The 13,031-nt window shown below is 39.9% G+C and overlaps 1 protein-coding gene across 1 annotated transcript; it reads left to right on the forward strand.

Annotated features, from left to right (window-relative positions):
- The first annotated feature begins 1,805 nt into the window (after positions 1–1,805).
- LOC141605321 (5'-adenylylsulfate reductase-like 4) lies at positions 1,806–6,609 on the forward strand. The gene is made up of 4 exons (XM_074424033.1): positions 1,806–2,456; positions 4,916–5,103; positions 5,203–5,327; positions 5,830–6,609. The coding sequence occupies exons 1-4, from the start codon at positions 2,271–2,273 to the stop codon at positions 6,282–6,284; spliced, it is 954 nt and encodes a 317-aa protein (XP_074280134.1). The 5' UTR covers positions 1,806–2,270; the 3' UTR covers positions 6,285–6,609.
- The last annotated feature ends 6,422 nt before the right edge of the window (positions 6,610–13,031 follow it).

Consider the following 13,031-nt stretch of genomic DNA (forward strand, 5'->3'; position numbering starts at 1 on the left):
CGCCCCCGTGGGCCCCCCGCTGTCCACACAATCTCTTGAGTGTTGTTCTTTTGGAGATATCTACTGCCATAATGACATCAACTGGACAAGGTATCCTTTCTTTACCTTTTTTCCCAGCAATTTTACTCCTAACATTGATTGGAACTTCAGCTTGCCTCAGATTTTTTGCCTTTTTCCAGATATTGAAAATACACTTTCTTGTTACATTGAACTTTGCAGCAACTTCTTGAACCTTATCATATTCTGGTTTGCCATTTTTGCAGCTCGCAAACAATAGGTAAACAACTCGATGCCTCTCATCATCAGTTAGATTAGGTTTCTTCATTGTATACTCTAGAATTGGTTGTGTAATTTCAGTTTGTTGATTATCTAAATTATTGAGAAATGTAATTTTAAGATTTGTAATTTTAGTAGGTTTGTATAATCAGTAGGAATGATCTTTGCCTTATGTTATAGGCACTTGTAGCAATTCAAGTAATTTGGGGGGAAATTCAAACTTTCATGAAATTTTCATTTCCCCCCTTTTTTCCGTGTATAAAACCTGGGAAACAGCTACCTAGTTTTTTTTGTTTTTTTTAATAATTCAACAACTCCAATGCTTTTGGTGGGAAAGATTAGTCATTAAGCAACTTGGTTACTTTTGCCTTATTCTCTAATTATTTGGCCTACATGCTCTTAATCCCTTGTTCATTGGTTGTTGAGCCATTTACAAATGGGAACATTACTAAAAAATGGAGGGAGTAGCATTTAAGCACTGATCCTTGTTAGATGTTGCTCAGATTGTTTTTTGTTTACTCTACCCATTTGTGGGGGAATGTTAGAAATGCTATAGATTTTGTCCCACATTGGTAGAATAAGGAATCATTCTTGTGTTTATATATCAAGTGCCCCTTAATTAGGTACTTCTTATTATGGAGGCTTGTATGAACTCTCCTTACGTGCGCGCCGCCGTCGTCGGCCGCTCGCGAAGTGTGGGGTGGAGTCTGTTTTGTTTTTGATTCGAAAAATTCTTCTCGTCTTATTTTTTAAATCCGTTGAATTGCACGCTTCGTGTTGAGTGTTATCTGCTTTGAAAATTGACATTTCTAGTTTTCTCATAAAGTCAGTTTTGAGAATTGTAATCTCATTTATTTCGCATCCGTTTCTCTCCTCTGTTCCTTATAAAAGCTAAGCAACAACTTTCGAGTTCCTACTCTTTCAATTGGGTGCAAATTGGAAGAGCTCCGTGTATACCTTGGGAGCGCCGTTCTCAGTTGGACACCAGCGTGTCGAGGGCGATTAAGCTTCTAAGGCAATGACTTACATTTTTAGTTCGTTTGTTTTGTCCTTGCAGTAACTATTTTTCCAACATCCTCAAATACTCCCTCCTATTCTAAATAACTGTCCCATTTGCCATTTCCGTTTATTCACATAACTGTCCCATTTGCCATATTTGAACATGGTTTTTTACCATCCTACCCTTAGCTCTTATTTACCACCCCAACCACCCATAACCCATCATATTCAATATTTTTCATTATTTAACTAATATATTCTTACCCCTATACAATAATTTTCATTATTTTAACAATATTCCTTAATTTTCGAGCCATTGTCCAAATGAGACACTTATTCGGAATAGGAGGGAATACTTAACTTATTGCGTGTTTAAAACCGTCTTATCCTAATATCCTATATTGACTCACTATTGCAAATGTATTCCGTATTCAATTAGCGGGAAAAGTCAGGTGGATAGACACCAGAGTCCAGACACAAGACACACACGCGCACACATGATGAGTGATGACCTGAGCATCCAGGAAAGAGAGAGCTGACATTTTTGAGGATTTGGAATTAGAATACGATTACATTTTACACATTCATCCTCAACCAAACACTCTAAAAGACAAATCCCAGCATAATTAAATTGATTAAATCCCTAAATTTTATCACAATTCAAAATTTATTAATGCTCTGATACCCCACTCTTCCCCAAAAAATCTTTTATCTTGCCCCTTCATATATTCCATACTATAATGCACTTGTTTATTTCAATTTATTTTACCTAATTCCTCTTTTATTAAATCCCCAATTTCATTTCTCCCTCCTTTTATTTAACCTAATTTTGCATCTGGGTCCTTCATTTTTGTCGATTTTTATCACTTTTTACTAATTTTATTATCTGGGTAGTGCTTTATTTTGTGAAATATGGATTGTTAAGGAGATATTAGGGTTGTGATTTCAAAAAGTTTTGATTTTGGGGGTGTTTTTGTGGATTTGATTTGAGGAATATGAGGAATTTTTGGGGTGCTTTCGTAGTTTTAGTAGTGGTATTATTCGCTGAGTTAGGACGAGTTGACTCAGCTAAGGTTTCCGAGTTGGGTTCTTGCCCTGCTGTTCCAATTACTGATGCGATCTTAGGTTTACGAGATTCGATTTGCCGTCTTCATCATTCTTATGACGTCGCTGTTATTGAGGTAATTTGACTTTTCCTTGGTGAATTTTGTTTTAGTAGATTTAAAGTTCATTGTTTTGATATTTGATATGAATTGGTTTAGCTGAACTCGATTATTGGGGTAGGTAAATGATGATGGTTGTGGACCTTGTGGTGCTAGTTAGTCGCATTACAATAGAGGGAAGGGGGGATTCGAACCTCAGACTTATTGTCCACAATTCCTCCGTCTTAACCACTAGACTAAGGTGAGTATAGGTTCATTTGATGCTTGCTAGTGGAGGATAGTTATCGATTTGGTGTCGTACTGGTGCGATTAAGCTGATTTGATAGTGTTTCATATCCCTTGTAATAACACAATGGATAAATAATCAAGTGGCACCATGTCGAAATTCTGGACTTTTGCTTTTCATTTAATGATGGGTTGAATGGCTAAGATTTGTGAGGGGAAAATAAAGCAAGTGTAAACTATTGACTGTAACAGCCGGAGTAATTAGAGAGGAACTAAATTGGGGATGATTTGGAAAGAGCATGTTTACTAAGGTGGCCATAAATTTTTGAGTAGTGTAGAAGTATATGATTCCTTCACCATTTCGGGTCTTTAAATTGTACGTCGTTGGATAGTTAAAAAAGGGAGCTGTCAAATAGAATGTAACTGAAACGGAATCAAGAATCACATTAGTAAACATGGTTCAGAATTTTGGCATGTACAGTAACTTATAACTCCCCCAAGGTTTCCTAATTGTTTATGAATATATCACATTCGATAGGAGATACCCTCTTATAGAGTGTATACGGTCATACAGAGTATTATATAAGCCAGCGCCTTCATACTTGTATAGAATATGCTCGAACCGACTCGCTGTTTGTCGGGGTTTAGCGAATTTGGTAACCCAATTCTTGCAAAGTTTGTCCAGACATGCAACTTCATCATATATGCTGCAACACAAATTTGTTAAATTCGCATATCATCAACCTAGTTCTCAAGACTCATGAATGTCCTAGTTTACTTTTGACCTTTAGACTCCATCCAAAAATTTAGAATTGCAACATATAAGTGACACTAGGTTTTAGGAGAGACTTGATCAAATGAGTTTTTTTTTTCCCATATTTGAAGGGCATAAAAAGGTAAAGTAGGTGGGCCATATAATTACATGGTTATTTTGTTATTTTGATTCAAATTTGAAGAGTACAGTTGTTGCTTTACTTATGAATTCCTGCCTTCGCTGAAAATGGAATGTGTTGCAATTCTAAAGAACTGGTGGGGGTACTAGTGTACTACATCATTAGGTAAACGTAAATATGTCTATTTCTAAAATGAAAAGAGAAAAGGCTTGATCCATCTAGAAATAATCTTCTTTGGACGACATGCTCCTTGTATTTCACATGCAAGCGAGCACACACACACACACACAGGGATACATGGAATGACAAAATGGGGGGACGGGCGTGCATGGATAGGAGATGTTGAAGGTGGGGGTTTGTAAAAGGCTAGACTGAGAGAGATTGAGATAAGAATATGTGAGATTGAGTCTCTGGTGTGCCTCTTCTCCCCGTTCTGATTTCTGTGGCGCCCCCTTGTAAAAAAGATGTTTAACTTGCAACCATTTTTCTCTTCTTTTGTAAAACATTGCATCTCCATGCAACAAGGATTACTGATTTCTTACTTCTCCTGGATCGTTTTTGCACCGATACTATAGTTATATTGTCATTTGCTATATTTTTTAGGTTCAATTGGCCCTATTATATGATCTTCTATTTTTACATCAACCATTTTCTGCTCATATTGCCCTTTTTTTAGTTTTATAAGGCATGTGCCCGTGGTTTCAAATATTGACCGCGACTCCAAAACATGACCGAGCTATCAAGGTTTTGGAGTTCACCGTGATTGCATATTGAGCTGATATTGGCTGTATTCATTGCAAAGTTGTTGAGATCAGGCCGCGACGGCCGACTACGAGATCAAGTTCCAAATCGAGATTTAGTTCTTTCGCGTGTCCACTACCCTTTTTGCAAGCAAATTTGTGTTTTCAGATGAAAATTGTGTGACTGTAGTCTATACCAATTCGAAGAGGCTTGATAGGTGAAGAGGTAAAAGTAGGGTCTAATGGGTAAAAGGAATGTCATAATAAAAGAACTAGAAGAAAATGTGCGGATATTGCTTAGTATTGTGCCTCAACAGCCGAGCCTTATGCAAAGGGGCGCGTGTATGGCGTCCCAAGGTATTATCTCATTGGGCATTGTGCTTGAGCATGCACGAGGTGAATTATTTGAAACTTAGCTAATTTTCCTTATTCTTGATACTTCATCCCTTCCCTTTTCTCTCCTGTTTCTGTCTTGTGTATCATTGAAGTTTAATGTGATGCTACTTCATATGAGATTGCTTATCATTGAAGTTTTTCTCTTGTTATTTCCATTTTCCACAAAATATATATTTATGAACAATCACCTTTGTAACTGATGGCATTTCTTTTGGTTTTGAAGGGAGACGAAGGGTCATTGCAGAAGGCACTGCATTTGGTGTACAGTCTTAACCAGGACTTTGTAGCTGTACTCTTTTATGCGCATTGGTGCCCATTTTCTAGGAATTTTAGACCAAGCTTTTCCATACTTTCTACCTTGTACCCATCTATTCCTCACTTTGCAATTGCAGAATCGGTTGTGAAACCAAGGTTTGCAGCCAATCCATCTTTTTTAATGTTCAGGATGTTATTATTGTTTTTATTTTTTTAAAATATTTCTCTCATATGTAATTATGATCAACATTGCAGCATTCTTTCGAAGTATGGGGTTCATGGGTTTCCAACTCTTTTCCTTTTGAACTCTACAATGCGTGTTCGTTATCGCGGATCACGTAGCCTGAGTTCGCTTGTTTCTTTCTACAGTGATGTCATTGGTAAGCTCTTTTCCCCATTTCAGGTCCGTGATATTAAATCTTTACTAAATTGGTTCTGAAACTCTTAGTCTTTGTAGTGATTCTGTGATTGTCCTTTCACCAGATATCTTATCAATTTTTTTTTGTATTCTAAATCTAAGAGAATGGTTAGATTAAGAATTTTCCCGATATGTCTGTAACTAGACCACTTGAACGAGTTGGGGTCCTAACAAAATCAGGTCATTTTTTAGTCGGTTTATACGGGTCATTTTGAAGCCGTTCAATTTGGGTTCAAGTCTGTTTTGGGATGTTGTCTTCTGGTTTGAGTAGGGTCAAATCAGGTTGGTCCCGTAAGCTCGCATCCATCTACAACTTATTAACCTTCTCACATGTTCTTGGTTTACATCTCTTGCTGTGTCTGTGGCTGTTACTCTTCTTTTGTCTGGTTATGACGATCATTAGATCTATCAGAAACCAATGGTTATAAACTACGGAGTAGGTCACTAACTGATGCATTTTGTAGGAATAGAAGGAGACCCGAGAGACCAGTTGCCATTTGACAAAATAGAAAGCGCTTCAAATCAGGAAGAAAATGACAAAGAAGAGGAAGAAGACTGCCCCTTCTCATGGGCAAGATCACCCGAAAACATGCTTAAGCAAGAGACATATCTTGCTTTAGCCACCACTTTTGTGGTTCTGAGGCTAATGTACCTCGTGTTCCCCTGTCTTCTCGAGTTTGCTCGTAGTTGGAGAAGAAACATGCAGTGTGTGAGGGTAACGAACTTGTGGGAGCGTCCTCTGCGATACTTGAAACAAAATAAGACATTTTTGAGCTCTATTAGGGATCCCTGCAAGGCAAGTAACTTTCAGGAAGGTGCTATAAATGCTCGAGCCTGGGCATCAAAGTCATTGGCTTCTGCAGTTTCTATAGATGATGCTAGCTCCAGCAGAGTTGTAACGGCAACTGCAAGTCACTGACATTTTCGCCCACCATCTTATCGTGGGAATTAGTGGACTTCTGATAGGCCAAGCGTGATGACTGAATGTGACGACAAGTCCTACTCCTCATTCGTGTAACATTATGAGCTATTCGACTGCAAATCGAGGCTTTCTGTGAATAGTTAGATTACAGAAGTGTCAGTCTACATGTTTTTTTTTCCATGTATGATGTATTACCAATTGTTTCAGTATTATCGACATTGGGCAACTACCTGAGGTGAAACTCTGGTGGAGGGATGTAAGCGCTTCCCCCTTTAAATGTGCATATTGTGACTTTTTGTGAAATTCAGTGATGTTTTTGACAGACTTTGCCTCGACATTTTTTATCCTTAGTCAAGAGCCTTTTCTATTCATCTTCAGCGGTTGAATTTGCGCTATGACTAAAGCCCATGAGAAGGGCTGATGGCAATCAGTTATAGGATTTATTAACTTGATTTCAGCCACCACTGAAAACATGCTTAAGCAAGAGACATATCACCGTTGTGGCTCATTCTATGCCAAAAAAGGGCTGATGTATTTGGAATGCTTTTTTCTTATCTTGAGTAAACAGTACTCTGTACTATCATTAATTTGAGTTAATTGTGGAATTGTTTGACGAAAAGAAAAATACTGCAACCGGCTGTATTCAGAACCCGAGTTTACTTGCAAAGTTATTGAGCTAGCTACAAAACTGGTGGCAAAGCCATGAGTTGACCTAGGGGGGAGAAATTTCCCGTGGGAGCGGACTATAGAATAAACTAAAACTAAGTTGAACATCTGAACTAAATACTTCAATTTTCTCATTGTTTTAGTAGGGGAGATTGTGATAAGCGGGGATGGCAATCGGTTATAGGATTTATTAACTTGATTTCATGGGCAAAGTCCAACTTTGAACTGAAAATATTTCGTGATGGAGTACTTTAATATTAACAAAATTACTAGATAAGGGCTTGTTAGTTCACATTTTCAAAAATGTTTTGCCTTTTCTTATCCATTGCCTCACTTTACCATACTTTTGTAAGCCCTCGGCTGTGACAGACCTTGATTGGTTGGAATGTATGTGTACGGTAGTTAGAATTGTCTATCATATTAGTTGCATGCATGTTTATGTCGGTCGTAGTTTAGGTGAGCGGCTATTTTTTTTCTTCTCTTACATTCATATGCTTACCCTTTGCTTCATGAGAGAAAAGTGACCCGTGAGAGTCCATTTTTAAAGGTCTTGTAAGGTCGACAGTTCAGCTTTATTATAAACATCTTACCACTCGTTTGGATTTGCCAGTTTTGGCTATAAGTGTCAGTTTGTTTGCATTGAACCGGTTTAAGTGGACAATTTGTAGCTAGCTCTGAGTTTTCTATTCCGTTCCATTAGTTCGTTTTGCATGTAGTTTGCTTAGGGACAAGCAAAGGTTCGGTTTGGGGAGATTTGATACGTGCCTCTTATATAGTCTTATTAAGCCTTTTATGCACGTATTTCTGTGCCATTCTCGTAGTTTTATATTGCGAAATACCCCGAATAGTCTACTTTGGTTGGTTTGGCCTTAATTGCAGGAACGGACCCGAAAGTAGCGGAATCATGCCTTTTTGTTGCCCCTTAGCCTGCATTTATGGAGATGGAAGAATGGGAGCGGAATTACTACTGCCTTGAAAAGCATGAAGTCGTCTCGGAAGCTAACCAACGAAGTAGGAAGCTGGTTCAGTGGCAATGTACTCGATCGAAGCCTTTTGTTGGCTAATCTGTTCAATCGAGTGACTATGGTGAAGAAAAGGTCTCGATCGAAGGGTCTGTTGCCTTCAATCGAGAGGTGATAATTTGAAGGTCCTCGATCGAGAGGTGATGTCCTCGATCGAGAGGTTTGGATAGAAGAAGTGTTCGATCGAGTAGTTCCATTGGACTCGATCGAGAGCTTTAGTTATTAGAAGTAGGATTTAGTATCTTAATTATGTTTTAGGTTAATAAAATATCTTCCCTATATAAAAAGAAGACGAAATTAGGTTTAAGAACTTTTCATTCTGCATACTTTACTCTTAATTACTCAGTAGACAATCTTGTGCAACGTTACTTTTGTTCTCTCTTTACGGATCCTAAACATTGTAATCCCTCTTTACTCTCTTGATTTAATTTAATTCTCCTTTGCACTATTAATAACTTGTCTCTTAATTTCTGTTTTAATTAGTTGTTATTGGTTTATGCAATTTCCCCCTTTTAATCTCCATATTATGTCTTTGATTATTTCATCCATTATTGTTATTAGTTTCATTAAGAACATGCGTAGCTAAATCCTTTTATGATAGGACTAGAGGAGCCATGGTAGTAAAACAATGAAGTTATGATTAGATTAGTTGGTTTATATGTGAGAATTGATTCATAGCGATTTAATTGTAATCGTTTAGTTGTGTGCACGCTTCTAAACTAGTTAATCCGGTTAAATTCAGACCTAGATCGAGAGATTGGAATGAATAGACCTGTTATGGACAATAGACTACACTAATGGGGGCGAAAGCTAGTTAGTTGTACTTTAGGGCGGGTAGCGGATCGAAAGGACCTTTCCTTTACCCTTCTCACATTAGACCGACTGATCTCGTTATGACCGAATTGGCTAACCGACTTTCTTGCATTTCTCTCTTTATTTGATCACATCTTATTTCATTTTACTATTTTTATCGTTCTCTCTTTGCCCTTTATTTCAGTTAGTGGTTTAGAAATCAAATCAAACACCCCAATTTGTTACCGTGACGGACTAGAATAACAAGAAGATATAATAGCCTCCCTGTGGAGTACGATACCCGACTTACCTCTGCTATATATTACTTGGAACCAGTTGGTTTATTTTTGATAGGGTTGCGATAGCCGTGTCAACATGCCAAACCTGTTTTTCAAAGCTAACCTACAGATACAACAAACACCCAGCACCAAAGGCACGGAGGCCTTCATATATACAACCAAAGTGCAAAAATATACATCAAAATACGGGCTCCTGCCCAAAATGACATCCAAAATATACAAATGTACATACATAAGTCAGCACAAACTAGTCCTGACGACCCCTCAACTCAGCCACTGTCGCCTCAAGAGCAGCAATCTCAGCATCTCTGGCCTCTAGCTCTCAGAGCAAACAGGCCATCTCCTCCTGGGACTGCGCCAACTCACGCTCCAGGCCACGCTCCCTCAACACAGAAAAATGGAGTGATACTTCACTTCAAAAAATTGGAGGTAAAAATAAAGACGGGTACAAAAGGTTCATACCTGCCGCCCCGAGCCATTTGTAAGGGCCTCAATGACTGTAGCTCGCAGCCGGTTGATCATCCTCCACAACTCCACATGCCTGAACGGTGCCACCTTCATTCAAATACGGAAAAGGTTCAAGCAAATGCATTCCTATGTAATAAAGCATAAAATACTAAAGACAGCCAAAGCTGGGGGCTTACCCTCCTCACAATGTGCCGCCACTCATCCAAGCCAGCGTCAGGTCACCGCCTCGCTGAAAGACTGGATCTCCGAGATCACCGTCATGCTCGCTGAGTCAATGTACTCCTACGTCTCTGGAAAAGTCGGGGGCTCGACGCTCGCCACCTCGATCTCCTGCAAAACTCAAGTGGTTCATTATTCGCTAATCATTCATCATTTATCAGATCTATCAAAGACAAGTAAATGGTAAATATGCTTACTACGATCGGCCAGTACGCTAGCCTCCGGTGAACAAACTCAGCGTACTCCTCACCAGGGAGAAGGAGGACATCACCACTCGCGCCAGTTAGGTCAGATGCCCTCTCAGCCTCTGAAGGCTCCCTAAACATTGTCCGTAGAGGGTCGATGAGAACTGTAAAAGTGTCACTAGAGCACTGCCGAGTCAAACGCTCACCCAAGTACCACACAGGCCCCATGGGTGTCGTCAACATCAACCTACTCGAACTTCGGGGATGGAGAACCTCAGCCACAAAGGATGGAGCCCCAAAGTAGCTCTCCCAGGGCCTGGACACCCACTAATGCAAGAAAACGAGGGGTCATTCCTATGACCATCTCAGAATAAAGTAAAATAAAATGAAAATCAAAAACACTTACGTCGTCTAACTTTAGCGCATTCACGCCTCTCCGACAAACATCATAAGAAGACCGCTGACTCTTCTGAAAACACACTACCCAGTCCTTCACGAAGGGGTACACTCTCGGTACGTCCTCCGCCCTCGTGGGCGCAAAGCCAGGGAAGTAAGAGTACACTCACGCCTGCAGGAAAAATAATAATGATTACAAATCGTTTTCTACATAAATGATCTTTCATTTTTTCAAGAAAGGTTCATACCTCCAAGAGGAGTCCAGGACCGACATTGGCAGGAGAAGTCCCCTTCTCCATCAGCTCCGGACGGACCATGACCCTCATATAGCGCATGAGGACCGCAAAACTAGGAGTAACCCAGTCCCAGCGACCTAGGCTACTCAAGTAAGAAAGAAACGGAAGAAGTTTCGTCGATAGCCTCTCCCCCTTGTCTCCGAAGTAAATCGAAGACAGGAACCACCACAACCACAAACGGGTCCGCTGCTCAGCAGTACAAGGTGGTGAAGGCACCATGCGTCCATCCATATTCACTCTCGCCGGAACCCTACCACCGAAATAGTCTCTGACGTAGGTGATCGGCACCAAACCAGGAACTTGGGCCGCACCGGCAGCCATGTTCCAGCCAACCAGACTCCTCGCCTCGGCCGAGTCTACTCTCATGGCCATCGACGGCCACACCAACGGCTCCTCTCCACACGGCAGACCCGAGATCATGTCGTAGTCCTCCAAGGTGACCCTGATCTCTCCAAAAGGCATATGGAAAGTCGAGGTCGTGCCCCAGAAACAATCAAGAAAGGCTCGAATCAGGCTGAGGTTAGCCCGAATCTTCCTCTCCTTGATTTCCCTCCAGCCTCGTACCAAGGCACCAAAGGCTCCCAGCTTGATGATAGCCTACTCCTCCTCTGACAGCTTCCCGAAGGCGTCTATTATCATCGTATAACCAGAGAAGGACCTCATATTCCTAGCATCCTGCGTCAATTCAAAAGAAAGCTTTCTTTAGCATAAAATGTGTAATAAATAAATAAATAAATAAGGGAATGACAAGCTAAAGGCTTACCATGCTCCTCGTCGTCCTATACGACAGGTGGCTCTCTGCCGCCCAAATGAGATGTCTACCATCCCATTTATCGGCCCACTCAGGCGCTCCTACGCGCTGACAGCCGCCTCGTCCTACATTAGCCCTCCGCGGGACCTCCTCCTCTATATCCTCCTCCATCTCCCGGGTCGCTCCCTTATACGCTATGGGAGCAGTATAAAGGTCAAAGTCAGTGTCCATGGGGCCTCTCCCCGACGTAGAAGGAATATCCTCTGCAAAATCGAAGTAAACAAAGCGATGTTAAACACATTTTCAAGCATTTTCAAGTGTTTCAAGCATTTAAAAACGGCCTTTATAGCCATCTTTGGCAAAATTTTCAAAGCCCGACCACACAAGTGGTAGATTAAGTCAAGACGAGTCTAAATTCAAGCCTAGTTGCGGGTTTGAGTCGAAAATTTGGCAGCATTTCGCTACAATAGCAATTATGCCATACAAAAGTGTCCCGGGGAAGCTGTCACAAATTGAAAATCCGGCGTAACAGCAAGTTTACCCATTACTCAAGGGTTCCAAAACGTCAAGCTTCATCAAAAATGGACTAGCATATGGCCATTTTCGAAGGGTTCTGCAGTTTAGCAAGAAACCGTCACATTTCGCGCTCAAATCCTTAATACTTGACGAAAATTCGAAAGAGATACATGGTTATGTTCTTAACATGATCAATTACTCATTTATAATATCAATTTCATGTGACAAATTCATTTGGGACGAAAGCCCCAAATTTTCGAACGAAAATGGGTATACAAACCCTAATTTTTCGACCCTAATCAAAGCTCAAATGCAAAATAAAGCAAGTACAAGACATATACCTCGATTAGTCATGATTTATGGCAAGTTTTGATCAAGTTTTGACGGAATTGGTTGGGATTTGGTTGAGTTTTGTAAATAAAACAAAATAGGTTTGTGTTTTTGAAATAAAAACAAACACGACATAAGTCGAGTTTTACCGAGACAGGGGTGAGCTCGGCCACTCGGGAGAAGACGCAGCCCTTGATGCGCCTCTTCCAAGGGTCGCAGTTTTTGTTGCGCCTCTTCCTCAGCGAGTTTCCAGCCGAGATTCATTAAAATTCGTTATTTGTGGGCTCGGGTTTCATGCGTGTTGAACCATATAGTTTATATGTTTATGTTTTGATGATGTCAAGGTGCTTTATAATTTATATGCTTGTTGCGCGTAATCGTTTGTCTAAGTATTTTAGATTCAACTTATTTAATACAAGCAACAAGAGAAATTGTGATGGAAGTATACAATAGTTAAGCCTCTATTCAAGATCAAACGATGTGAATATTCATTCAAGTTTTATGTGAAGACGAAGTCCGTCTAAAGATTAATCAAGCTTGGATGATGACGTAGCCTATACTCGAAGATCTTCTTGAAGATTAGAATAGTATAGGTGATTATCTCGTAATAATAACCAAGAATGAGTTTCTTGAATTGGTAAAGTTATAGCTTTGCAGCTATAACATTACTAGTAAAAGAGCTCAATTTTATAGCTCTCCTACTATAACATTGAGATGCTGAGTTTTCTATACACGACATGTAATGTTTTAAAATTTTTTTTAAAATTGTTTAAAGTTTATTTTAAATGTTTTGATAAAAGTATT

Source organism: Silene latifolia, chromosome 10 (assembly GCF_048544455.1).
Source record: "Silene latifolia isolate original U9 population chromosome 10, ASM4854445v1, whole genome shotgun sequence".
Lineage (NCBI taxonomy): Eukaryota > Viridiplantae > Streptophyta > Magnoliopsida > Caryophyllales > Caryophyllaceae > Silene > Silene latifolia.

Coding starts and splice junctions, on each gene's coding strand:
- LOC141605321 (XM_074424033.1), top strand. CDS start 2,271: ATGAGGAATTTTTGGGGTGCTTTCGTAGTTTTAGTAGTGGTATTATTC. Junction 2,457..4,915: donor ATGACGTCGCTGTTATTGAG/GTAATTTGACTT, acceptor TTGGTTTTGAAG/GGAGACGAAGGGTCATTGCA. Junction 5,104..5,202: donor GAATCGGTTGTGAAACCAAG/GTTTGCAGCCAA, acceptor TCAACATTGCAG/CATTCTTTCGAAGTATGGGG.